This window comes from Pipistrellus hanaki, assembly GCF_964339955.1.
Source record: "Pipistrellus hanaki genome assembly, chromosome: 11".
NCBI classification, from domain to species: Eukaryota; Metazoa; Chordata; class Mammalia; order Chiroptera; family Vespertilionidae; genus Pipistrellus; species Pipistrellus hanaki.
In genome coordinates this window covers 68,046,008-68,073,621 of record NC_140513.1, presented here as the reverse complement: position 1 = coordinate 68,073,621, position 27,614 = coordinate 68,046,008, and the positions used below count along the sequence as shown (strand labels likewise).

The following is a 27,614-nucleotide window of genomic DNA, read 5'->3' as shown; positions in this document are numbered from 1 at the left end:
TCAGCCCACAGTGTTTGCCTCCTGGGACTTCTCCTCAGGATTGTCCAGCATCCTCAGTCTTTCCTCCAGTCTCCGTTTCCATCCTTCTCTGAGCCTGAGGGGGAGAAACAGTACACTGGGATTAGTACACTTGCCTCCGTGTCTGCTGGTCCTATAAAGGTTTTTTTTTTTTCTTATTAAAGAACATCATTAAGAGAAACCTATCACTTTTATAAATTATGAAGCAAAAAATGCATGACAAATGAGCAAAGCCTCTGAATATATAATTTCCCCCAGAGTTTATTTCTTCCTATGTAGATTCAATGTAATCTGAATCAACATCCCATTTCTTGTAGATAAGAATAAGTGAATTCTACATTTTATATGGAAAGGCAAAAGTAATAGATTAGCAAAAACAATTTTGAAGTAAAAGAAAGTTGGAGGATTCACACTGCAAGATTTTAAGACTTAGAATAAGGCTACCACCATCAAGACAGTGTGGTGTTGGTGAAGATTTATTCCAAATAGATCAATGGGTTTAAATAGAGAGCCCAGAAATAAATATACATAAGTAAGGCCAATTGCTTTTGACAAGGGCTAAAGACAACTGTATCCTATCTAATAAAAGAGAAACATGCAAATTGACCATACCTAGGTTATGCCCACAAGCCATGCTCACCAGCCAATCAGGAGTGAGTATGCAAATTAATGCAACCAAGACGTCAGTTAATTTGCATAACCAGGCTCAAAGCAAAGACTGAAAACAGTGTAGAAGGAAGCCAAGCACTGCTGAAGTCAGAGAAGCTGTGGAGAAACAAGCGGGACAGTGGGGAAGGGAGTGAAGCAGGTGGGGTAGCAGACAAGGCTGCAGAAAGCCCTATTCTTCCAGGAAGCTTCCTGCAATGGGCCTCCAGTATATATATATACTGGACACGCACACACACACACACATATACATATGTTTTAACAAATGAGGAAATGAGACTAGGACATCATACAACCATATTCAAAAGAAAAGATGAACTTTTACCCATATTCCACATCTTATACAAAATTAATCATAGATATAACATAACTGTAATACTAATACTTTTAGGAAAACACCCACAAAACGATGTCTGTATTATAGTCCTTGGGATAAGGAAGAATTCTTAGATACAAAACAAAAGGCATGATTCATTTAAAAAAATAAGATTTGGGACTTAAATTTGCTCTATAAAAGATACTTCAAATAAAATAAAAGACAAGCGGAGAAAAAAATATTTAAAAATCACATATTCATGGACTTGGTTCCAGATTATATAAAATTTCAAACTCAATATAAGAAAATAAGTGGTAAAAAATTTGAACAGACATTTTACCAAATAAGTTGTATGGATGACAAATAAGCCTACATAAGATGCTCAACATAATTAGAAAAATGTAAATTAAATACACAATAAGGTACCACCCACCTCATAGAATGATCAAAACCAACCAACCAACAAACAAACCAGATACCCAAAACCACCAAAAAAAAAAACACGCAAGAAAGAGAAATATAAAAACAAAAACAAAAAAAACTCTTGCCCTAACAGGTTACACTCAGTGGTTAGAGCACTGGCCCTTAGAATGAAGGGTCATGGGATTTATTCTACTCAAGGGCATGTACTGTCTTGGGGAGAGTGTTGGAGGAAACCTATTGATGTCTCTCTCACATTGATGTTTCTTTTCTCTGTCTCACACCCTTTCTTCCGTTCTCTCTAAAAATCAATGGAAAAATATCCTTGGGTAAGGATTAACAAAACAAAAAACTCTCACAATGAAAGCCAAAACAGCTGTTGGCAGGATCCCTGGAAGGTCAGGGGTTGCCACTATGATGAGGAAAACAAACTCCACCCCAAGCAGTGCAGCTGTACTGCCTATGGAAGCTGCAGAGATTCAAGACTGGAAGACCACACAGGTAAAAATCTTCCAATCCAGCACCAACTGTTACAAAATAGTAGAAAGACCTTTCAGAGATAAATGTGTAAGCAAAGGTGGACAGCAAGTACTAAGAAGAAACACAGTAACAAAGATGACCAGAAAGGAAAGGAAAATTCATCAGAAAGCTAACTGGAACACATGGAAACATGTGATATATATAACAGAGATTTCAAGATTGCAGTTCTGAAAATACTCAACAAGATGCAAGAAAATACCAACAGAGAATTCAGTGCACTCAGAAAACCAATCAAGGAATCAAATAAGTACTTTACCAAAGAGACTGGGATTAAAAAAAAAAAAAGAATCAGAAAATCTGGAAATGAAGAGTGCCAATAAGGAAATGGAGAATAAAATACTGACTATAGAAAACAGAACCAACAAGATGAAGGAAATAATTAATGATATTGAAGATATGAAGCAAGAAATGATGCAGAGGGAAGAAGAGAGAGACCTGAGCATACAGAGAAATGAAAGAGCTCTACCAGAGCTATCTGACTCCATCAGAAAAGGCGATATTAGAATTATAAGCATTGTGGAGAATGGAGAGAGGGAGCATGGGATGGAGAGTCTATTAAAACAAATAGTGGATGTCAATGTCCAAAATCTATGGAAAGACTAGATCCTTGAATCCAAGAAGTAATCAGAACACAGTTATGTCAATCCAAACAGGCCCTCTCCAAGGCAGTTGATATTAAAGCTGTCAAAATTAGTGACAAAGAAGAAAAAATTATCAGAGCAGCCATGGGAAAGAAGGAAGTTGATTTACAAAGGAAAACCCATCAGAATTTCATCCAACTTCTCAGCAGATACTCTATAGGCCACAAGAAAGTAGAACCAAATATTCAAATGTCTGTAAGAGAAAAATTACCAGCCACAAACAATATATCCAGCAAAATTATTCTTTAAATATGAAGGAGAAATAAAAATATTCCCAGACATACAGAAGCTGGGGGATTTTATCATCAGAAAATCTCAATTTCAGGAAATACTCAAGGGAGTTATTCTACTTGAAACAAAGACCATAAAGTCACAATACTATTAGTAAGATCACCAAGAAAAAACAAAAAACAAACTTACAACATAAACAGGGAGAGTTTGTGACAAAAATATAAAAAGAGAGGGGGAAAGTCTGAAGTGACAAAGAAAGATGAAGATAAGATGCAGTAAAAAAATGAAAATAAGAAAACAAATTATGGTGTATATGCAACTTCATTTTTTATAAACCTGACAGGAGAATCTGGTGCACAAATCCATGTACCAGGGGGTCTCTTGGCCTGGCCTATGGCATTGGGCTGAAACCGGCTCTCTAACATCAAGAGGTCCAGGATTATGAGAGGGTGCAGACTAGGTCAATGGACCCACTGGTGCATGATTGGGGCTGGGGAGGTTAGTCAACCAGGGAGGGGCTGCAAGGGGGCTCTAGGGTGTGTCTGGCCCATCTCACTCAGTCCCCATCGGCCAGACCCCAGCAGTAAACTAACCTACTGGTTGGAGATGTCCGTTCTCTGGTGCTCAGTACACATTATAGCCAGGAGCTGAGTAACCTTAGCATATCATTAGCATATTATTCTTTGGTTGAACAGACAACTGGACACTTAGCATATTAGGCTTTTATTATATAGGATGGCAACCACACACAGAAATCCCCAAACCAGGATATATAGCTTAAAAACAGAGAAAACCGAAGAAAGATGTATGGAATACATCAAACAAAAACAACAGAAACACAAGGAAAAGAACCAATGAAGGCACAGAATTATCATAAAACAAAAGATTAAACGGGCTATAGGAAATTCTCATACTTAATGGAAATGGTCTGAATTCACCAATGAAGAGGCACAGAGTAGCAGAATGGATCAAAAAACAAAACTCTACCATATGCTGCCTACAAGAGACATATCTAAGCTGCAAAGACAAAGTAATAAAAGGATGAAAAGGGATTTTCCAAGCAAATAACATTCACACAAAAATAGGTGTGGCCACCCTTACAAATGACAAAATAGATTTTAAGATCACAAAGATAACATGTGACAAGGATAGGTACTTTATAAGGACAAAGGGAACACTACATCAATAAGACATAGCACTTCTAATATATATGCACCCAATCAGGGAGCACTGAAATATATAAAACAACTACTCACAGAACTAGGGAAGAAATTCATCAAAACACAATGATAATTCGGACTTTAATACTCTATTGACAGCTCTAGACTGATCAACCAAATGGAAAATCAATTAATAAATATTGGGCTTAAATGAAAAACTAGACTAAGTAGACATAATTAACATTTACAGAACCTTGCATCCCATAAAATCAGATTGTGCATTCTTTTCCAATGCACATGGGACATTCTCATGGGATGCATGTACATGGGATAGACCATATGTTGGTCACAAAATTAGCATCAACAAATTCAAGAAGATTGAAATTATACCAAGCATATTCTCTGACCACAATGCCTTGAAATTAGAAATAAACAGCAAAACAGACATAAAAAAACCTACAAATATGTGGACATTAAGTAATATACTACTGAAAATTGACTGGGCCAAAAAAAAAAAGGAATAAAAGATGATATCAAAAGATATATAGAGCCAAATGAGAATGACAATACAATACGTCAAAACCTCTGGAATTCAGGGTAAGCAGTAATAAGAGGGAAGTTTATATCATTACAAGCCAAGCTCAAGAAACAAGAAAAACCCCAAGTAAAAAATGTAACACCACATCATGAGGTAATAGAAAGAGAGAACAAAAGCAACCCAAAGTCAGCAGAAGAAAAGAAATAATAAAAATTAGAGCAGAATGACATGAAATAGAGAATAAAAAGACTATGAAAAAAATCAATAAAACAAAGAGCAGGTTGTTTGAAAAGTTTAATAAAATTAAGAGATCAACAAGGACTTGTATGCATGCATATGAGCATAACCAATGGACACATATGGGGAAAGGGGTTGAGGGCATGTGCGGGGTGGGGTGGGGAGAGGTCAATGGGGGTAAAACAAGACTTATGTAATAATACTTTAAAAATAAAGAATTTAAATTAAAAAAATTGACAAACCATTGTCTAGACTAGGGGTGTCGAACTCAATCAGAGAAGGGGCCAAAATCTAAAATCCAGCCTAAATCGCGGGCTGAATGGTTTACTGAACAGTCATAAACTGACAATGTCATAAACTGACAGCGGAGTGCAGTGATGACAGCGTGGTGCGGGCCACATTGCAAGGCCTGGCGGGCTGGATTTGGCCCGCGGGCCTTGTGTTTGACACATGTGGTCTAGACTCACTAAAGGAAAAAAGTGAAAAGACCCATGTAAACAAAATTATAAATGAAAGAGAACTCACACAGACATGGCAGATATACAAAGGATCATATTAGAATATTATGAAAGACTATATGCCACCAAATTCAATTAACAAGATGAAATGGATAAGTTTCTAGAAATATATGACTTTCCTAGACTAAATCACGAATTATTGGAAAATCTAAATAGACCAATCAGCAGTGAGGAAATTGAAACAACCACAAAAAAACTGCCAAAACCAGAAGTCCAGGACCAGATGGTATACCAGTGAATTCTACCAAATGTTCACAGAAGATTTAAAATCCATCCTTCTCAAACTCTTCCAAAAAATTAAAGAAGCAATGCTTTTACCATATTCTATGAGGTTAATATAACCCAGATACCAAATAATGGCAAATATATCACAAAAGAGAAAATTACAGACCAATATCTCTGATGAATACAAGTGTAGAAATCCTAAACAAAATACTAGCAAATTGAATATAACAATAAATCCAAAAAATAAAGCGTCACAATCAAATGGAGCTCATTCCAGGACACAAGGAGGGTGCAACACATACAAACCAATTAACAGAATACACTACATTAACAAAAGAAAGGATAAAATTCATATGATCTCATCAATGGATGCCCATAAAGTTTTTGATAAGATACAACATCCATTTACAATTAAAACACTCAATAACAGGAATAGAAGGAAAGCACATCAACACAATAAAGGCCATCTATGATAAACCCTCAGTCAATATCATACTCAGTGGTGAATAATGATCGCCTTTCCTCCAAGATCAGGAACAAGACAAGATGTCCACTCTCATCACTCTTATTCCGCAGAGAGCTGGGAGTCCTAGCCAGGGCAATAAGGCAACGGAAAGAAATAAAAGGCATCCAAGCAGGGTGCCTTTTTACACATGACATGATGCTGTATATAGAAAACCCCAAGACATCACTAAAAACTATTAGACCCAGTAACAAATACAGTCAAGTTGCAGGATACAAAATCCATTGCCATTCTGTATATAACAATAAAACTCCAGGAAAAAAAAGAGCACAATTTCTTTTGTAATTACAACCAAAAGAATAAAACACTGAAAATTGACTGGTTTATTTAAGAATAAATTAACAAAGAATGTGAAACACCTACAATATATACTGAAAATTACAAAGCATTATTAAGAGATTGAAAAATACACAACAAAATGGAAAAATACTTTGTGTTCATGGACTGGAAGAATCAATGTAGTCAAAATGGTCATATTACCCAAAGCATTACACAGGATTAATGCAATCAACATAAAAATCCCAAGGTCACTTTTTAAAGAAATAGGATGAGAAATCATCAGGTTTGTATGGAACCACAAAGACCCTGCAGAGACAAAGCAATCCTGAGCCTAAAGAATGAAACTGGAGGCTGTTGGAGCACAAGAGACTTGGTTGGAAAGCTGTAAGGAGGACTTAGAAAAGGACAGTGTGTGGAAGGCTGCCTGCCCTGTGTATTGGAATTCCGACTTAGAGGAGACTTAGGGGAGTGACGGAGACAGTGTCCCTGATTATTCCTAGATGTTTCCAAACAAACCTGTGCACATGCAGACCCCGGGTGTTTCCTGGAATCCTTATGCTCGATCCCTGGATGCCCTTGCCTAGAGGACAATGTAACCTGTGTCCTCCCAAGGTTGCTCACCCTGCTGACTGTATCTAAAGACAATAATTCCAACACAGTAGGTCCTCGGGTTACGTAGGAGATCTGTTCCTACGATGCCATGTAGTGTGATTTTCACCATAAGCCGGAACCCACCTACGTAAGCACCTGTGTCACTCACATGGAGCACATACACAGCAGTAATGAAGTGAAACAGTAAAAAAAAAAAAAAAAAAAAAAAAAAAAATTAAAAGAAAGATAACAATTCCTGACCTTTACTTGTGGTAAATAAATAATAAAAAACAAAAACACATATGTACATATGACAAAATCATGGAAACTTCTTAAAAAAGTAAATAAATGGGAGATGGTGACCATGAAACAATGTATGTCGAGTCCAACATAACCTAAGGACTGCCTGAAAGGCCTAATGAGGCAGGCAGTAGAGGCTGCTCTGGCTACTAAAGCCAGGGGCCCCTTAGCCCTCTTTTTGCACAAACTGTGTCTGAGTAATCTGCTCATCTGTTGTTCAGGAGATACTGGCCTGCCCTGGTAGCTCCTAACTTCAAATTATACTACGGAGCTACAATAATCAAAACAGCATGGTATTGGCAGAGAAACAAACACACAAATCAATGGAATAGAATAGGGAGCCCAGCTATCAAATCACATGTATATGGACAGACACAGATAGTAGAGGAGCAATACAATGGACATGACAGCTTGAAGAGAACTTTTTCCATCTGCCTAGAAACATTGAACTCACTTTTCAAATGGAGACCAAATGGTATTTCCCACTTATTGTTCCAGATTTTTATGCTTTGTGGGGGAATTGTAGTTATATCTAGAAACACCAATTACCCTTGATATATAAAAGGTTTGACTAGAAAGTAGAATAATGTTCATGAGATTCTTGAACCAGAATCTTGTTCTCACTGGGAACCAGTGAAGTTCAATGGGGCACATAATGAGATGCTTTCTCTCATGTGTTCGGCACAACGTATGTGTGTCAGCCTGAATTCTCCAAGTAGCAGATTTGGAGGATTGACCCACAACAAATAATTGGGGCAGGGACAGAAGTGTCAGGGAGAGCCTCCAGACTGCCATGCTGGGAAAGGACAGCGAGAAGGAAGGAGGGCTGAGCTGGGAAGAGCCCACACCAGCACAGCTCTGAGCGCTTGTGCCTGAGCAAGGGCAGCCCGCCTGAGGAGCCCTGCCATGTGGGAACTGCCCAGGACTAGTCACTCATGCCGTGACCAGTCATTGTCGAGGAGCAGCTGGGGTAAGTGTGGCCTCAGCTCAGACGCAGTGCAGATCCAGAGAGGTGGCCCCGGAGCTCCATGCGGCGGTGCTCCCCATTGCAAGTGATCCTGGAGGAGCTGGAGGAGCACTCTGTGGCCGCCCCAGTGGAGAGAAGACAGCAAATAGTCATCCCTGTCGTCGGGGAATTGATAATTACTGAGTTCCTGGGCTCCCCTTTCAGATCTCAGTAAGCCAATCAGAACCTCTGCACTGCTGCTTTAATATGAAAGGTCAGATGATGGTTTTGCCTCTCCTGCTGCAGCACAGTAATGACGTGCCTCACAGTTGTCTGTCCTTAGCGAGGACAGATGGGCCTGATTTTGGTTTTCCTATGACCTGTAGCTCCCGGTGGGTCAAGTCACAGGGCAGACCATGTCCACGGTCAGCTCGGGCTGGCAACCCTGGCATCCCACTGACCAACCCAATTTACCATTCACTTTCCTCACACGTTCATAGTGAATGAAAAAATCTAACTAATTTTTTATCACTGGTTGTTGTTTGTAGATGAACTCTTACTTTATAAAAAGATTGAAATACTGATTTCACCTGGCTCAGAGCTACGAGTTGAATGTTTTGTCACCTGCCGCTGACAGCATTCTGATGGACACAGATGAAAAGCAGGAATCTGAGCAGAGGAGGTGCGTGGTCTTGTGTTGAGGCTTGCTAACCCCTCTGTCCACTCAGGCCACCAGATGTGACCTCTCCCTGACCCTGTGGGTTCTGCTAAGTCCCAAGGAGGTAATTTGAAGACTCCTTCTTGCATAGAAGCACGGCACGTTTCTCAGTTAAAATTCCAGGCTGGTCAAGTAGACTCAGGTGTCCCTGTAATTTACCCTCTAAAGGGACAGGCTGTTGGAAATGAAGTGCCATCCACAGTTACTGCAGAATGATAGGTGCACACTGGGACTGTCCCCCAAGCCAGGCACACGCTGCACTTGGCTTTCTCAGGTCGCCTCCCTCAGTGATTTGCAGGCGGTTTTCACCTTCTCCCACTTACGCCGTGTTGTGTCTTTGTAGCTGCACTGGGAGAGAGCATGGGTGTGTGCAGTTCTGGGGTTACACACTTTGCCTTGTGACCTCAGCTCCAGGGCCTCTGCCAGTGCAGCCTCCACCAGGTAAATGGCTCCCCTGCATCCTCCACGCCTGTGACCCCGCAGGCAATTTACGGGCATGTCCGAGACAGACACCATTTCCCTCCACCACAAGCCCTGGCTGGTAGCTCAGCAAAGTGAGGAGGACACAAAGTAATGCTGACCTTGTTCCATCAGCACAGGGGTTGGAAGAGAGTTTCCAGGTTTCTGTCTTCCTTGTTCACTAGGACATTTCTTCATGGCACAGGACTTGCATTTGCTGAGTTAACAAATGTTCTTACTCTCTTTTTGGTTTGAAAACATTTTTTTTTTCCTTTTTGGTGCAACCTGATTCATGAGGGATATATGTGGATGTGCGTTTTTGTGTTTTAGCAAAAAATGATAAAACTACTAAGTCGTCATTCAATATTCATCAAATTAGGAAGAATTGGATTTCATTCGCTGTTCATACGTGTAACAGTGCTGGTGAGTGAGACTCCAGCACAGAGGAGGGGCACAGGAAGCTGCCTCCACTCTCCCCTCTCAGGCCTTCCCCTGCCCCACCCAATGCAGCGACTCTGCCAAGTCTTTAAACTTTTATTCAGGGGACAGAATGATGATGTCTTTCAGGAAGAACACTTTTTTTTTTTGTCTTTTAAAATATATATTTTTTATTGTTGATATTATTACAGTTATCTCCCATTTACATTCCCTTTACTCCTTCCTCCCATGCCCTCCCCCTCCCCCCTTACAGCTCTTCCCCATTCTATTGGCCTTGTCCATGGGCTATGCATGTAAGTATCATGCATTTGGCTTATCTCTTCCAGCACTCCTCCCCATCCCCACATCGAGGTGCATCACTCTGTTCCATGCCTTCATGCTTCAGGTCCTATTTTGTTGTTCAATTTATTTTATTCATCCTATTCCACAAATAAGTGAGATGATGTGATTTGTTCCCTGAGATTGGCTTAGCTCACTTAGCATAATATTTTCCAGGTCCATCCTGCTGTACCAAAGGGTAAGAAATCTCTCTCTTTTTTACAGCTGCATAGTATTCCATAGTGCATTATGTCCCACAGCTTTTTGATGCATTCATCTACTGATGGGCACTTGGACTGTTTTCAAATCTTAGCTATTGTAAATGACACTGCTATGAACATAGGGGTGCATATATTCCTTGTGATTGGTATTTTGGGTTTTTTAGGATATACTCCCAGAAGTGGGATCACTGGGTCAAACAAGTTCCATTTTTAATTTTTTGAGGAAACTCCATTCTGTTTTCCACAGTGACTGCACCAGTCTGCATTCCCACCAGCAGTGCAGGAGTGTTCCCTTTCCTCCACATCTTCCCCGGCACTTGTTGTTTGTTGATTTTTTTATGGTAGTTATTCTGGCAGGTGTGAGGTGATATCTCATTGAAGTCTTAACTTGCATTTCTTTGGTAATTAGTGACTTTAAGCATTTTTTTTTTCATGTCTTTTGGTCATTTGTATGTCCTCCTGGAGAAATGTCTATTCAGGTCTTCTCTCCATTTTTTAATTGGATTGTTTGTCTTTTTGTTGTTGTTGAGTTATATAACTTTATATATTTTGGAAATTAACCCCTTATTAAGTGTATCATTGGCAATATTTTCTCCCATACAGTGGGTTCCCTTTTCATTTTGATGCTGCTTTCTTTTGTAGCAGAGAATAATTTTATTTTTATGTGGTCCCATATATTTATTTTCTCCATAGTCTCTTTTGCCCTCCAAGATGTATCTGTAAACATATTGTTATGTGAGATGTCTGAGATTTTACTGCATATGTTCTCCTCTCACAGTTTATGGTTTCTCGCCTTGCATTTAAGTCCTTTATCCATCTTGAGTTTATTCTTGTGTATGCTGTAAGTTGGTGGTCTACTTTCATATTTTTGCATGTGTCTGTCCAGTTTTTCCAACACCATTTGTTGAAGATGCTGTCTTTACTCCATTGTATGTTCTTGCCTCCTTTGTCAAATATTAATTGACGTAATGGTGTGTTCTTGCCTCCTTTGTCAAATATTAATTGACATAATGGTGTGGGCCAATTTCTGGGTCTCTGTTCTGATCCATTGGTCTATATGCCTGTTCTTGTGACGGTACCAAGCTATTGGGTATATAATGGCTTTGTAGTATAGCTTGATATCCAGTATTGTGATCCCTCCTACTTTGTTCTTCTTTCTCAAGATTGCTGCAGCTATTTGGGATCTTTTATGACTCCATATAAATGTTTGTAGTGTTTGTTCCAGTTCTGTGAACTATGCTACCCTGTTTCCCCAAAAATAAGTCAGTGTCTTATATTAATTTTTGCTCACAAAGATGTGCTAGGTCTTATTTTCAGGGGATGTCTTATTTTTCCATGAAGAAGAATATGGTACACATTTATTGTTAAATGAAAATAAAGGAAATTTATTACCTGTATATGGTACAGTAGTATGGTAGTTGTCAACACAAACCAGACAAACTGTGAATTCTACAGTGTCAAGAATTTAGTCATTTATTCAATGACAATCATGTCATCATCTTCTGGAACATCATTATAACAATCCAATTCCTGAATTTCCTGGTGAATGTCTTGTGACTCCATGTCTTTCAGAATCAGTGGACCAAATCTCTCATGTTTAGCAATAGCACTGTCTTTAAATGAGTACTTCTTGTCAAGGTAGCCTGCTTGCAGTGCATTTGCAATGCAACTGTCAGTGATTTTGTCCCATGAATTCTTCACCCAAGTCACAACTTCTTACAGTTTAGGTTTCGCAAAATTTACACACTGATTTATCTCCATTCTATTTTCAATGTAGTCATTAATTTCCATGCGCAACTTGTCTTTGAATGGCTTGTTTATTGCAATATCAAGAGTCTGGAGATAGGCCATCAGTCCTGTGGGAATCATTATCTGATCTATTTTTCATTCGTGAAGAAATGTCTTCATGTCTTTAGCGAGGTGAGTGCTGGCTGCATCCCAGACTAACAGACCTCTTTGGCTTCCTCGCATAACAAGCAGCAGCATTAAATCAACCCACTTCCTTATAACTGCTTGTGTGGCCCGGGCTTTTTCAGTTTCAAGAATAAAAACGCCCAAAACACGCTCAATCTTTTCCTTCTTGCCCTTAGAAATGATTAAAGTTGGGATTTTAGTGCCATCCAGATGAATTGCCAAAATACAGGAAACAAGTGCACTTTCGTAAGCAGTGGAGGGAATGTACACTAAGGAGGCACCCTGCTGTTCAATTGTTGTTTGAGATGATTGGCCCATAAACACTGCAGTTTCATCCATAGCAATCATGTTGGAATGATTGTATTTAGAGAACTCAGCATCATCAATAAAGGACTTGAATGCAAGTGTTCGCTTAATAACTTGAGTATCTTCCAACCTAAACAATGTTGTACTGGTAGATCTTCTTAAAGACAGTTCACTTCGCTGAAGGAAATTATCCAGACAGTGTTGTGATGCTTTGAAGTCTTCGGGGGCTATGTCAAACTGTGGTGCCATTGTAAGGGCAAATTCTTGATTCTGAGCCCTATTCACAACCAAAGCCTCTGCTCTCCTGTCAACAACCCATTCACAGATCAGGTCTTCCAGCTCGGAAAATAATGGTTGCCGACCTGATCCACACTTGTGCTTTTTAGCATTTCCCTTGTCCACTTGTTCAATGAGGTTACCATACTCTGCTCGCCATTCTCGGACCAATCGGATACTCAACATCTTCTCTTTGCAGAAAGCAGTAAGATTTTGACCCCAAGAGTCTTCCACAATTCCTTTCTTGTACTCCACGGAGTAGCTTTTTCTTTTTATGCTTATTTCTAGGGGTAAAAAAAAAGGAATTGGGGTATCAAGGTGGTGGGAGGGGGATCACTTAAAATGACACAGGGGGGATCAGAAGGGAGAATCAAAATGGCACAGGAGAATCAGAGGGGGGATTACCATTTTAGTAACCCCTTTTGATCCTCCTGTGTCATTTTGATTGCCCCCTCTGATCCTCCTGTGTCATTTTAAGTGATCCCCCTCCCCCCACCCCTGTGCCACTGAACACCTTCACCAGAAATCTCCCCTACCCCTTTATCAGACATTTACCCCTGGAGCCTGCCTGGGGACTGTCACTGGGCTTGCTGGGGCCTGGATCTGGGCTGGAGCAGGGTCTGCCACTGACTGAGAACCTTCAGTCATCATGAGGGTGGCCGTGAGCATCAGGTAGTGTCACCAGAGACAGACCACCACTCACCACCTTCACTGCGTCCCATCTACTCTAATCCTCCAGTTCTTCTACACGCATTTGCCAAAGTCTCCTCTTCTCTCCCACCCCAAGCTCACCACTCACTTCAACCTCTGCTCTACCTTCACACAGCATTGACATCAGGATCCTTGTAACATCACTGGTTGCTAGACGCCAGTTGGGGCGGCCCTAGCGACCAATTATGGTAAATTAATTTTCATTCTGAGACAGGGCCTAGGGGGTCTTATTTTCGGGAAGATGCCTTATATTTCACTCAGAAGGAAACCTGTAAGTAGGTCTTATTTTCGGAGGATGTGTTATTTTTGGGGAAACACAGTATTAGTATTTTTATAGAGATTGTGTTCAATCTATAGATTGCTTTGGGTAGATAGATATTTTAATGATGTTACCTCTTCTAATTAATAAAAATGATATGTGCTTCCATTTGTTTGTATCATCTATTTATTTTTTCGATGTCTTATAGTTTTCTAAGAATAGGGTTTTTAGTTCCTTGGATACTGTATTTTCAGGCATATATTATAAGACGACCCCTTAATTTTACAGTTAAAACATAGGTTTAGGCCTATATTCGCTGTATAAGACTACCCCCCACTTCAAAGAAAAGTCTTACTTTGCCGTCAAGATCTACAGGTAATTTTTGTGCAATTTTGGTCTTTTGCCCCCGATTTTCGGTCGACTTTTTTTCGTTTCAAAAGTTGTCTTATACGCTGGAAAATACGTAAGTTTATTCCTAGGTATCTTAATATCTTATATATTTTTTTGTTGCAATGGCAATTGGGACACCTTCTTTAGTTTCTCTTTCTTAGAATTCATTATTCTATATAATAAAAGGGTAATATGCAAATAGACTGAACAACAGAACAACCAAACAACCAATCAAAGCATAATATGCTAATGATATGCTAAAGCTGCTCAACTGCTCACTATGACATGCACTGACTACCAGGGGGCAGACAGTCAACTGATCGACCAGTTGCTATGAGGTGCACTGACAATCAGGGGCAGATGCTCTAACCAGTAGGTTAGCTTGTTGGGGACTTAGGAAGATAGGCCAGACATGTCCTGGAGCTCTCCCTTGGTCCCTAACTAGCCCAATTGTGCACCAGTGAGGTTCCTCAGCTTAGCCTGTGCCCTCTTGCAATCTGGGACCCCTCCACCGATATCAGAGAGCAGGTTTCAGCCTGATCCTGTAGGCCACTATGATTGGGAGGGTGGCAGACACAGGGCTCATGCCTTGCAAGCACTGCTGTGGCAGCACAAGCCTCTCCCAATGGAAACTGATTGGGCGTGAGCACATGGCAGGCACAGTGGGACTGGGATGAGCAGCAGGTAGGAATTGCAGGCAGCATTGGACTGTGGGCTTCATCCTGTTCCCTGCAGACCACCCAGAGGGACCCTATCCATGCACGAATTTGTGCACTGAGCCTCTAGTTGGTGTATAAAAATGCCATCAATTTCTGCATGTTAATTTTGTATCCTGCCACTTTACTAAATTCATTTATTAAGTCTAGTATTTTCTGGTGTGAGAATGACTCAGAACAGGAAATCCCAGAGCCCTCAACCCTGGCTTATGCTTACACAGCTTTAGTCTACTCTGCCCTCCCTCTACTGCAGCCCAAGGTGAGTGGCTGCACATGAAATTTTGTATGTAGACATTTCCAGTTGACTCTCCCTGGCAACAATAACCCTACTGCTTTTCACAGTCAGATGTTATGTGGGTACCATTCTCAGTTCTGGTGCCCTGTGCTGGGAGCCCAGCTTGGGCATTAGACCCCAGAGTTCTCAATGGGAAACCCCCCATAGCTGAGATGTCTTCCCAGGACTTTAGCTGCTGTCTGTGAGAGCCCTTCTTACAAGTCTCAATATGGTCTCCACTTTCCGTCCTGGCCTATTAGGGTTCTCTCCAGCTAGTCTACAGTTTGTTATTTAGGATGGTTGGTTTTTTTTTAATTTAGTTGTATTTCCAGGTTGATCTTAGGGGCATGTCTGTGTCACCTCCACTTACTCCACTGCCATTTTTTAATCAAAGTTCACATTTTAAAAATTTATTATTTTGCCTATAGAAGAAGAGCAAACTAACCCAAATTTTGACTAGGTCATTTTGGTGGCACATGGGAGCCTGGAGAATTAATACATTTGCTTTATGCACCATTTGCATTTGGTGGCCTTTTCTACATATTTTTTTCATTAATTACAAAATGGCACAGTAATGTTATAGAAACTTTGGAGATAATAGACACACACACAAACTCTGCCATCCCAAGAGTCAAATATTACCACTCTTAATATCTGAGTGCATTGTCTTCTAACCTTCTCCCAATACTTACAGGTAGACTTTGTATGTGTACATATACACAATATTTTGACCAAATAAGATCATGTTGCAAGTTTTCCTTTTAATATTGCACCCAGAGCTTCTGGAAGGGAAGCTGTGGTAGAGGGTTCTTACTGGCATCTGGCTCCATCAGCTTGTGGACCAGGACTGAGTGGAGTAAGAGGGCCGGGACCGCACCACTGACTCTTCTTGCTCCCCTGGAATCCCCAGGACTGCATGTGGGCTCTAGCATGCAGAAGAGCCTGGTTTTTACATTACACGGGAATGGAGCTGGCTTGGTGGCAAAGCTAGTGTCTGGGTGTGGACACAGGCTGTTTTCCCCTCAGGAGCTAAGGAAGGCTTTTATAGGTGAACTAGCGACCCAGTGCACGAAATTCATGCACAGGTGTCCCTCAGCCCATCCTGCACCCTCTCCAATCTGGGACCCCTTGAGGGATGTCCGACAGCCCGTTTAGGTCCAGTGGGATTGGGCCTAAACAGACAATCAGATATCACTCTCACAATCCAGGACTGTTAGCTCCCAACCTCTCACCTGCCTGCATTCCTGATTGTCCCTAATCACTTCTGTCTGCCAACCTGATCACCCATAACCACTCCCCTGTCAGCCTAATCAATGCCTAACTGTTCCCCTTGCTAGCCTCATGGCCCCTAACTGCCCTCCCCGGCTGGACTGGTCAACCCTAACTGCCCTCCCCTGCATATCTGGTTGCCCCTAATTGCCCACTCCTGCATACCTGGTCACCTCCAACTGCCCTTCCCTTCATGCCTGGTCACTCCTAACTGCCCTCCTCTACTGGTCCGGTCACCCCTAGCTGCTCTCCCCTGCACATCTGGTCACCTGCGACTGACCTCCTCTGGTGGGCTGATCGCTCCTGCTGGCCATCTTGTGGCATCCATCTTGTATCCACATGGGAGCAGCCATCTTATGTGTTGGAGTGATGGTCAATTTGCATATTATGCTTTTATTATATTGTATGTTGATTTAACACATGTGAATTATACTTGTTTTCAGCTGAGCATGCTCAGAAACATGGAGGCACGGTGCCTAACTGACTAGCAGAATGCCCAGCTGCCACTCCACTTGCGAGTGGACATCTTGTCAAACAGACCACTTGGCTGGGGTGTTCCTGTTTTAGGGGCAGAAAACATAGACCATCCCTGGAAAACAGCTGTTCCAGGTGCTGCCCTTGTACTCAGAGCAACGTTGACACATATGACACATGTCTTCTCACGCAAGTAAGTGTCCCCTCTGAGCCAACTCCTTTGGCTAGAGCACAAGTTCATTTGCCAATGAGGAAAAGGCCACATTAGCCTTCCCCGACAGATCTTAATATGTATAACCCAGACGTGGGGGTCTTTCACACACATACCTGTTGACCTAATCCTGAAATTTAGTATAATCTCATGTGCTGGGGATGGTAACAGGTGGGGTGGGGAAGATATTTTGCAGTTCATCTAGCTATAAACAACAGAACCTCATTGTTATTTATACAAAAATTTTCATTTTATGTACAAATCATGGGTTCTCACTGGGGTGTCAATGCCTTCCAGGCCACATTTGTTAATGTCAGGATGTAGTTAACAAGAATTATCTGGCCCAAAATGTCAAATGTGCTGAGGTTTAGGGACTCTGGTGTAGATTGTGGTAAGACTGAATTGGGAGAGGAGTTTAACATGTCTTTAACTTTTGAAACTTTTGAAACTTTATGATATTCTGACTGTGAAATGCGTGGTGGCCAAAGAAGGACTGTCCATCCCAGGACTTGCCCTCTCTCAAAAGCTTGGCTGCTAAGCATCTGGATCAATCCTGCTCCTGTGACCCCAGCTCTTACTTACCTAATAGTCCCACGTGAAACCCTATTTCCTCTGTCCTTACCCATCCCATGGCAAGGGACCAGGCAGCTGGGGACCACATCCACAGACTAAACAAACCCACTGGGATTATTCAAACTGTCCCAACGTGTGTGCCTGCCCTTCCTCACATTTCCTCGCCTTTCCCATGGAGACCAGAAGAGGCTCTGGCTTAGCCTGTCCCTTTGGTTCTGTCTCTGCCCCCTGATGAGAAGCTGGTGCTTCTGCTGTGGCTGTGGTGCCTGTAGTGCCTGCCCCCCATCCCCACCAACCGACACCTCATTCTTCCTTCTTCTTGGCAGCAGCGACTTCACCACACCACAGCCCGCACTCGCACTCTCAGAACAATCGGTCATGAAAACATCCCGTCTAACCACCTCCACATCTGGTCTGTTTCTGGGGAACCCCACTTTTCAAAAGTAGCAGAAAAGCACCCACATACTTCCTCAGGGCGCTCCTTCCCTGACGCTCTTCCTCCAGCTCCCGATAGTAAGTCTGTTTGCTTATTTCTTTTTCCCAGAAGCTTTTGAGCTCATGACAAGTTTCACAGCAAAAGACTTCCCGACGGATGTATTGATTGTTCATCCCCTAAAATTAAACAAAAAGAAAATAACAAATCTCAGCCCCTCAAATAAAGCCACTCTAATTTGGGAGTAGGGAAAGATGGGCTTGAATGCAGTCATTGACTTTTAGACTTTTATTGAGCCTGAACAAGTCACACAGCCACTCTGAGCTTGTTTTCACAAATGTAAGTGTGGGTAATGATCAGAAAATATTGCAAAAAGAATTGAAATGAACAAAAAGGTATTGAGTAACTGTTCTAGATTATCTGGTTATATATAGGCCAGGCACTTTCATTGTCCTGGAACTGGTTTACAACTCTGTAAATTATACAAAAAAATATGGTAGTACCAGTCATTCTTGAACATAGAAATTCAAATACATTTTGTCAGTGGGATGTAACTTATATGCCTATAAATACCAACCAATTTTTCATAAACTTGTAAATTCATCTCACTGTTCTTTATTGCCTATATGTGTTTTCTAAAATTCCCCTTTAAATACATTGTAACATCTTAATAGTTACCTCCTTAATTAATTATTAAGCTTGGTACAATACTTGAAATGTTTATTTTACATTGTCATGATTTTAACTTTTTAAAAAATTATCCTGTAACTGTTGCTTTACAGTTGCATGTGAAACGGGCAACATGTGCAAATAGTAAATAGTCACTCAACAATGTTATGCCCTTCCCATCCTTCCTCAGAGAATAACAATTACTGAGCACATAGCGTGAGATGGGCATTTTACACAGACGGGTTCATTTGATCCTCACTACAACTCAAAGATGGGTGATTCCACACTCACTGGTCTGATGAGAAATCAGAATTTGCCTGTCGTCTCATTACTGAACGTGAAGGAATGGGAATGTGAACCTAGGTTTGTCTATCTTCAAAGTAGATGCTCTCTCCTCCATCAATCCTCATGACAAGAGATGGCCACTGGGAGCTGAGAAGGAGGACAGACAACTGTAGCCATTATTATGACTTCGGTCCCAAACCCTGCCTATGCTCTGAGCCCAAGTTTCTCTATCCATGAGGTGGAGATTAAATGTGATCAGGTAGAGGGAACTGCCAACACACTGCCATCCACTCCCCAACGTTCATCTACCCAACATCCAATGCGTGTTTGGGCGCTCACAGTCTGTCCCTCCCAGGGAATCACCACCAACGTTCTCACTGTCTCTAGTTTACTTATGATATTAAATGCTTTGCTCCTTATCGACTCCGCGTATATTTAAGGTTTATCTACCTCTGTTGCTGAGCTGACAAGACTAGAAATTCTTCAATCTCAGGGGCAAGATGCTTCCTTTCTTGTCCAAAGTCCAGTGTGGGGCTGTGTCCAGAGAAGCCTTTAGCAAAAGCTCTTGGTGTTGAGGTTCACCCTTACACCGTTGAGGATGAATGTTTGGGAATCACTGTGAACAGTCACTGAGGGATGCCCGACAGGCCTAGGAAGTGGTTATGTTACTACAGTTGACAGTGGCCACTCTGATAAAGACTCAAACCCCAGGTTGTTGCTCAGCCTAACTGCTGAATTTTGCTGGGAACTGCTGGGAACCTGAACTAAGATCATGCTGACTTGTCGGAACTGCTACAAGGGAGATGCATTCTGTTTCAGATGGCTTGTAACATCCTTCACCCCCCACCCTTTTTTTTTTTTTTTTACTTGTTTTGAATTTGTTGTTCCATTTACGATGCACAATGCGAGAAGCATGTTAGTAGCTGGGATCATCTGCTTTATAATGTTAAGAAACAAAATTAATAGCAATTTTAGAGAAACATCACAATAAAGCAGGGAGCAAGGAATGAATGGTGTCCAGTTTTCCCTGTGGGTCCTGACTGCTACTCCCTGCACCTGCAGAGGGCGCTGAGGAGAGCAACAGGCATCACTTTCCCAAGTCCTGCTCTCAGTGGGACCAGGGAGAAGGGAGAGCACTGTGAGCTCCTAGAGACAGGTGCATGGTGCTTTTCCAGTCACAGAAATAAATCCGAAGGAATGTGCAGACATGTGACCTTTCAGGTACCTGAAACCTCCTGAGTCACTTCTAATATATCTAAGATCTTCTTAGAGATATGTCTTATTTTTTTCCTGAAGAATTTTTCAAAATGAGGTGTCTCCATTTTGCTCTTAAGCCACTTTTTAAATAAAACTCTTTCATATTTTTGCAGTCATTCATCTAAATTTCAATTAGCTATTTTCATCCCATGGTGTTTGCAGATGGGAGGGAAATGGACTTCCCAGGTGACCTCTCCTGACATTCTCTAAGAATATAGGACTTTTAAAATTGATATCCAGATAACTGCGTTTCCCTTCACCCTCAATAGCACAAAACTCAGCAGCAGCAAGTGTAAATAACTACAATGGCTGGAAGTTCACATGAGTGTGTCATTCTGGTTATCTTCACAATAAACCCTTAGGAATAGTAGCTGCTTCCCCTTTAAGAATATCTATCAGGATCACTGAGTTTGCTTTTTGTGTCCACAATTTTGATATAAACACGGTACAGACATATTTCTCTTTTTTAACATAAACAATAGAGTGAAGGCATTGGGATTGGCAATGATGCCCACCCCCGGAGTGACAACAAGGAGTGACAGTGATTTAGGGATGAAGCAAGACTCTTCTCACTAGTAGCCAGATAAAATCTGCCGACAGGCCCCCACCTTCTGGCTGGTGGGCTGCTGGTGTGTGACCTCTGGCTTATTGCTATGCTCCTCACTGAGCTCATGTTGAATGCCTTCAGTCCTCAAAGTGCTGTGCAGGCCTCAGTCATTGCTCAAGCCCCACCCTACTCCAACTCCGTGCTCATCACTGGCTCATGACATGGCAATCGCTACGGAGATGGCGCTCCTGGGAAGAGCTGGGCGGCTCTAGAAGCACACGTCCTGGTTAAACTGTCTGAGCGTGTGAAGATCATTATTCTTTGTCAAGGCGGGACTAGCTGAGCTTTTTTCAAGATTATTCCATGATATTACAGGGAGACAGACTTCCTTTTCCCTCTCTAATACCTTTGTCAGAGGAGCACACTGCAAGCAGTTTTATGTGTTTCATGATAAGGACATACACACAGACACACACAAACACAATGCTCATGGGACATTGACTCTTCCTATACCAGCACTTTGTGAAGTGTGCCCCTCACCATCCTGCACAAACGCCCCTTCCATCACCTGGCAATTCTGCCTCCACAGGTGCCAAGGACGTGGCTGCCACCTCATTGCTTCTCAGGTGGACCTTGTCACTCTGCATGAAACACCGTAAGGGATGATGCTCCTAGGCCCAGGTGCTAAGATGAGGACAGCCTTTGGTGGGATTTGCTTGGTTTCTCCTCCCATCCCCACTCTGGGCCCCACTGGACAGAGATTAAGATGAGATTTCCTTCATCCCCTTTCCTCTTCACAGATGGAAGTGGGAGCAATGTGTGAGAGTGCTTCTCCTCAGCTCAGCACCTTTTAGAAAACATTTTCTTTGTAACCTCTCCTCCACAATTCAGTCAAGCTCTTTGGAGTTAAGTCTTGAGTCCCTGTCCCCAGTTTGCCCTCCAATTAATGTCCTTCAAAGCCTTTCAGAATTTGCTAACAATTTGACATTGGACTTAAGAAAAGGCGCAAGTGAAATAAAAGGCCACGTGGGCAGTAAGAGAGGAACCTATATCCTTCCTACAGCTTAAATACCTCCTATTGGGGGGGGGGGATGGCTTTTCCTGTGAATTAACTGTAGATTAGCAGCCAAAGTGCCTGACATAGAATAGAATCTGGCCCACTGTAAATGCTTATCATTATCGTCATCATCAATGCTCATAGCAAACTGCATTGAGTACAGTCTCAAATGCTATCTCATTTAATTCTCAACATACTGTGCTACTTTCTATTCCCGTATTTGTGGGTGAGGACTGAGTCTGGGAAGTGAGGGACCGTCCCTCAGTCTCAGAGCCAGGAATCTAGGGCAAACCTGCTGCCCTCACAGACCGGGTCTTTCCACTCACTGGGTGCTGACATGACACCTGAGTAACCTGAGCCACACACCCTCCTCTGCAGATGCCAGTGAGATACTGAGGACTGTCTTCATGATGACAGCAGCTCGGGGAAGGAAGTCTCATCATTTCCCCAGTTACCGGAGGAGAAGCCAGGCTGAGAAGTTCTAAGTGCTTGTCAGTATCACAGAACCAGTAAATGCTGGTTCTGAACCTACGCTGTCTGGTTGCAAAGGTCCTGTCCTCACCTCCCACAGTTTGAACCTCCTTCCTCTCTCAATTCAGGGAACGTGCACCTGCCTTAGAAAAGAAGACTAGTTAGTGTCTGTCATCAAAAAGGATAATCACCACAAAAGCCCTGCCAGGGCATTGCTTAGACGCACCGACGTCTAACCGGTGCTCTCAGTCCTGTGAACTTGGTGTGGGGTTTTGGCCACCATAGATCGGACAGCACCCTTGTAGAAGACAGACACTCTGGGAACCCAGCTGGGAATGAGGACCAGTGAGATCATAAATATCCATCTAGTTAGGTGATTGGCTCAGAAATTAAATTTCCAGCTGCTGTGTAGCTCAAAACTGAGTCCATGTACAAGCTGGAATATGGACCATTACATTAAACTTTCTGGTGTTGACAACTGTGCTCTGAATATGGAAGGAAATGGCTGTGTTCTTAGGACGTTCACAATGAAGTATTTTGAGGTGAAGGCTCATGATGAGTCAACTTATTCTTAAATGGTTCATCAAACTATGTAGAAAGATAAAGCAAATCTTAAAGCAAAGCGGGTGATGGAGGGTGTACTTGGGTTAACAGTATATGATAATTCTTTATTTTTGTAATATTTTGCAGATTTAAAATTATCTTCAAATAAAAATGAAATAAATAGCCCAAACTGGGTTGACTCAGTGGATAGAGCAGCAGCCTGCGGACTAAAAGGTCCTAGGTTCGATTCCGGTCAAGGGTATGTCCTTTGGGGTGTGCAAAGAGGCAGCTGATGGATGTTTCTCTGTTATCAATGTTTCTAGCTTTCTATCCCTCTCTCTTCCCCTCTGTAAAAACTCAATAAAAATATTTTTAAAAATTGTGTACAATCTATAATGATCTCAAAATAAAAAATATTTTAAAAAAATAAATAAAAATGACTTTTCTTTCCTTTTAAGAGAAAAATGGTTATTTGGCTTGCTTCTCCCAAATTTACCCCCATCCTCACTCAGACTCTTGTGCAATACACAAACATCAATAGATAAACCCTGGTCAATTTTACCTTTTGACATTCTTTGCAGTGAGCATTTTTAATGCCAAGAGTAAGCAAGGGCTTAAGACACAAGTGGGGGCATTGCAAAAAGACGGAAGAACCGTCTTGAAAGAGCTCTCCATAGCCAAAACTGAAAACAATTTGAGCAGCAAAATAAGTAGCATGATATTAGTTACAACTGAATACAAACTAATATAAATTATTGAAATAAATAAATGAGGAGCAGCAACTATTGTTTTCAGAACTATCCTGATGAATAAATGCAGAAGAAATGAAGGGATATAAAATCTCCATGAGAATATCACAGTAATAATTGCTACAGGCAGGATCCATTAATCTATACCAATAAAAGGGTAATATGCTAATTAGACCTGATAGACTAGGCATCTTCTGGTTGTCAGGTCCTCCTTCCAGACCAAGGCACTGTGGCAGGGGCCAAGTCAGAGGCAGTTCGGGGTGATGAGGATAGCAGGAGAGGGCAGTTAGGGGTGATTAGGCAGGCAGGAGAGGATAGTTAGGTGTGATCAGGCAGGCAGGTAGGTGAGCGTTTAGGAGCCAATGGTCCTGATTGTGAGGAATGTCATACTTCCATAACATCCCCCGAGGGGTCCCGGATTAGAGAGGGTGCAGGCCCAGCTAAGGAACCTCTCCCCGCCCCCCCCCCCCCCCCATGGATGAATTTCATGCACCGGTCCTCTAGTGAATAATAAAATTAGTGGAAGAAACTTTAAGAAAATGCAGGGTATTTGCATAGTTTCAAAACATCCCTCCAAAACATTGCTAATTATTGTACTGGTTTTAAAGATGACTACAAATTCCTTCATTGCTCACCCTCTACTTCTTGCATCTGTTGTGACTTGGTGACTTATGGGAAAATGGTAACTGCAGTGGAGAAACAAAAGCACCTCAACCATGTGATCAAGGTTCACATCACTGGGAATAAGCAATGTTCATATCACGTGACCCCAACACCATGTGACAGCTGGGACATTGCCTCTGTGGCATCCTTCCCTTACTCCACAAACTTCAGTCTGTTCATGAGAAAACTGTAAACAAACTCAAATTCAAGCAATTATACAAAATACCTAACTACCACCTGTTAAATATGTCCAAAGAAAGACTGAAAAAATTGTCAAAGATTGAAAGAGATTAAAGAGACATGAACCCTAATCTGTGTTATTTCTTTCGTTTAAAAGAGTGGCATGAGTCTGATTGCTCAAAAATAATTGAGTTTCCAGAAACATTTTTTCTTTAAGGCCATCGAATATCTGGATGGCAGGCTCCTTAATCATCTCTCTTTCCCTGTTGAGTGAGATTTACATGACTGTGGTGGTTGCCCCACATTCCTATTGCAAAGGGTGTGCTTCCTAAACAAGCTGGATGACTGATCAATGGAGCATAATTCCTCAGAAACCCAAGTGGTGGGAGGGGCAGCCCGGCTGCCCAGGGGAGCAACACAGCTGCACACTGGCTGCTGGTGCTGAGGGGAACCAGGCACTGAGAGCCACAGAAAGACAGACTGGCCTGCACGGTCCCCTCCCTCCCCGAGCGCTGCAGGAGGCCTTTGGTTCGCGCTTGGAAATACACACATGTGAAAGTTATCGCACGCCATAATTCACCCAATGGCTCTCTTCAGAAAATCCCCACAGTGATTTGGTTAACGGGTTTCAGTTTTACACCATTAGCAATGATGCTCCTTTAAGGCTACACCGGGAACATGTAAATGTAGATCTTAGACACAGCAAAGCACTTCAGAGAGAACTGAAGCATCGAAACCCAGGAGTCACAGTCCTTCACCTCCTTTCTAGCTGCAGCCAGCTACCGTCCCCTTAGATACCCACTGTTCCCACCTCATTTATCTTTCCCTTTTATTGAAAGCATGTGTGTGTGTGTATACAGAGTGGGGCAAAATAGTGTACAGTTGTTCGTACCGAAAACAATCCAATAATTAATAAATAATAATAGAAGAATAAACTGTTTTGCGTGTGCACAACTGTAAACCCACTTTTGATGCCCCTGTGAGTACATGACATTTTGTTTCTGCAAGCAGGACCGTGCTCTGCCTTCTGATGTTTTCACTTAAGAAAGTATCTCCTGGCCAGCCCACATGGTTTCATAGCCTCCATGGTGTGGGTAGGCCATAATTCATTCAACCAGTCTTACACTTACACTAATGGGCATTTAAATTCAGTCCTGTTTGGGTCTACTACCCAAAAACCCAGAGTGAATCATTTATGTTGTTCACATATATAAGCATATCTATACCACAAACTCCTAGAAGTATAATTGCAGGTCAAAGGCTACGTGTCTTTAAATGTTGAGTGTGTAACTGTGTATCGACCTCTGCAATTCCATGAGTGTTGGATCATTTGTGGACAGAAAACCCTCTTCTATGAGGAACGCCCCATCTCTGCTAGGGCAGCCAAGACCAGGCTGTCAGCTCAGGTGGCTCTTGGTGAAAAGGCACAAGCACTGCTTCTGGTCTTGGACTCAGAGACCACACCTGCATGGCACCCCCAGACAGACCCTGGAAGCAGTTCCAGGTTTCCAAGTGCCAGGTTACTCTGTCAGGTAAAATCCCCAAAGCAGCTGGCACTGAAACATCTGTTCAATTAATGAATAAACAAGCCATGCTGTGCTGAGACCGAGACAGTATGTGTTTTCATTCTGTTACACTTTGCACGTACAAACTCAGTGTTAAACAAATAAATATTAACATCAGTTTCATTGCATTCTTATGATGATAGGAAAGACACATACTTTGAGGTCAGTGAACAAATGGTCAGGTTCTAACAGTCAACAGATATCTACATGGCCAATTCTAATTCCTATTTTTTCTCTTATTTTTAAAAATAATATTCGGCTTACAGTTATTTCAACCATATTATTATTAACACATAGTTACTACTTAGTACATATTTAACTGCCTCTTATTTCATGTGTTTCATTGACTATCAGGAAAGCTTATTCTGTAGAATTTGGCAGATTCTTCCCTCAGTGTCCTCACCTGTGAGTTGAGCTATTTGCTTTAGAGGTTCATGGAGGCTCTTGGCTCTAACAGGCAAGTAAATCCATCAACATCAAATTCAACGTGGGAGGGGCTTTGAATATTAGTTATTTCAGTCCAAATGAGAATACCTGTTTGTCCTACCCATGTGGGAAGGGCAATATCAGTATTTGGCAGACTTTTGGGAAAAGGGGACTGCTCTTTGATAAATAAACAATTCTATTTCTCTGTATTCCCCACAGCAAAGGCATTTTCACTAGCCTTTATATCTATTGAGAGAATTGGATTTATTTGCATAGCTGGTTACTAATTTGGAAAAGTCATAATTCCAAAGGCAACTCTTAAATTTACTCTACTAATTAAGTAACACTTAAAGAGTTCTAGTACTCCCTTTAAATAAATAGTAATCAAATAACATTTGATGAACCTTGACTTTGTGTAAGCATACACACTTATGTCTAGTAAGGGATTAGATAATAGTTAAATGTATAACCTAAAGCAAAAGAAAATTCCAGTTTAAATTGCCAAGTTCCAGGTTACTCTGTCAGGTAAAATCCCCAAAGAACGTTTAAACCTTCTGCCCATCAGCTTCCTGAGAAGCCTCCAGAATTCTGGCCTCTAGTGAATGTTTCCTTGGGACTCAGTTACTAATCAATCACGATGGGACATCTTGTTCAGAGAGATCAGCACTAGCTTCTGCTTTGTTACTCTCTGCAACTGGAAACACATGCATGGCTGAAAGCTGTAGGTCAGAGGGGAAAAGCGCTCTGGGCCTGGGGATATCACTGCCCAAATGGTGAGGTGGGCCGCTTCGAAGGAGGAGGGACTGAGGCCAAGTGGGCACCAAAGGCACAGGAATAAGAAGCATGTCCAGCGTCAGCCCAGACAAGCTGTTCACACTCCTGACAACACACACTCAGCACACTGTACCTTAAGACGAACTGGCAGGTGAACTAATATCCTGCTGGGAGCAAAGGAGGCCCTTCTCCCAGCCCCACTCCTCACTGCTCAGCTCTGATTGTGAAGGCCACTGGTGCTGTCCTGAGAGCTCCCTGTGGCAGCCCTTTATATGCGGAGTGGAGGACTCACAGGAATCCCTCCACCTTTCAAGGTCAT

At 41.9% G+C, this 27,614-nt stretch overlaps 1 protein-coding gene across 1 annotated transcript; it reads right to left on the bottom strand.

Moving 5' to 3' along the window:
• LOC311630649 (protein FAM240B-like) lies at positions 1-27,614 on the bottom strand (the record flags this gene model as incomplete). Its single annotated transcript, XM_084899915.1, has 3 exons — positions 1-94; positions 18,143-18,288; positions 27,588-27,614. The coding sequence occupies 3 exons, from the start codon at positions 27,612-27,614 to the stop codon at positions 1-3; spliced, it is 267 nt and encodes an 88-aa protein (XP_084756041.1).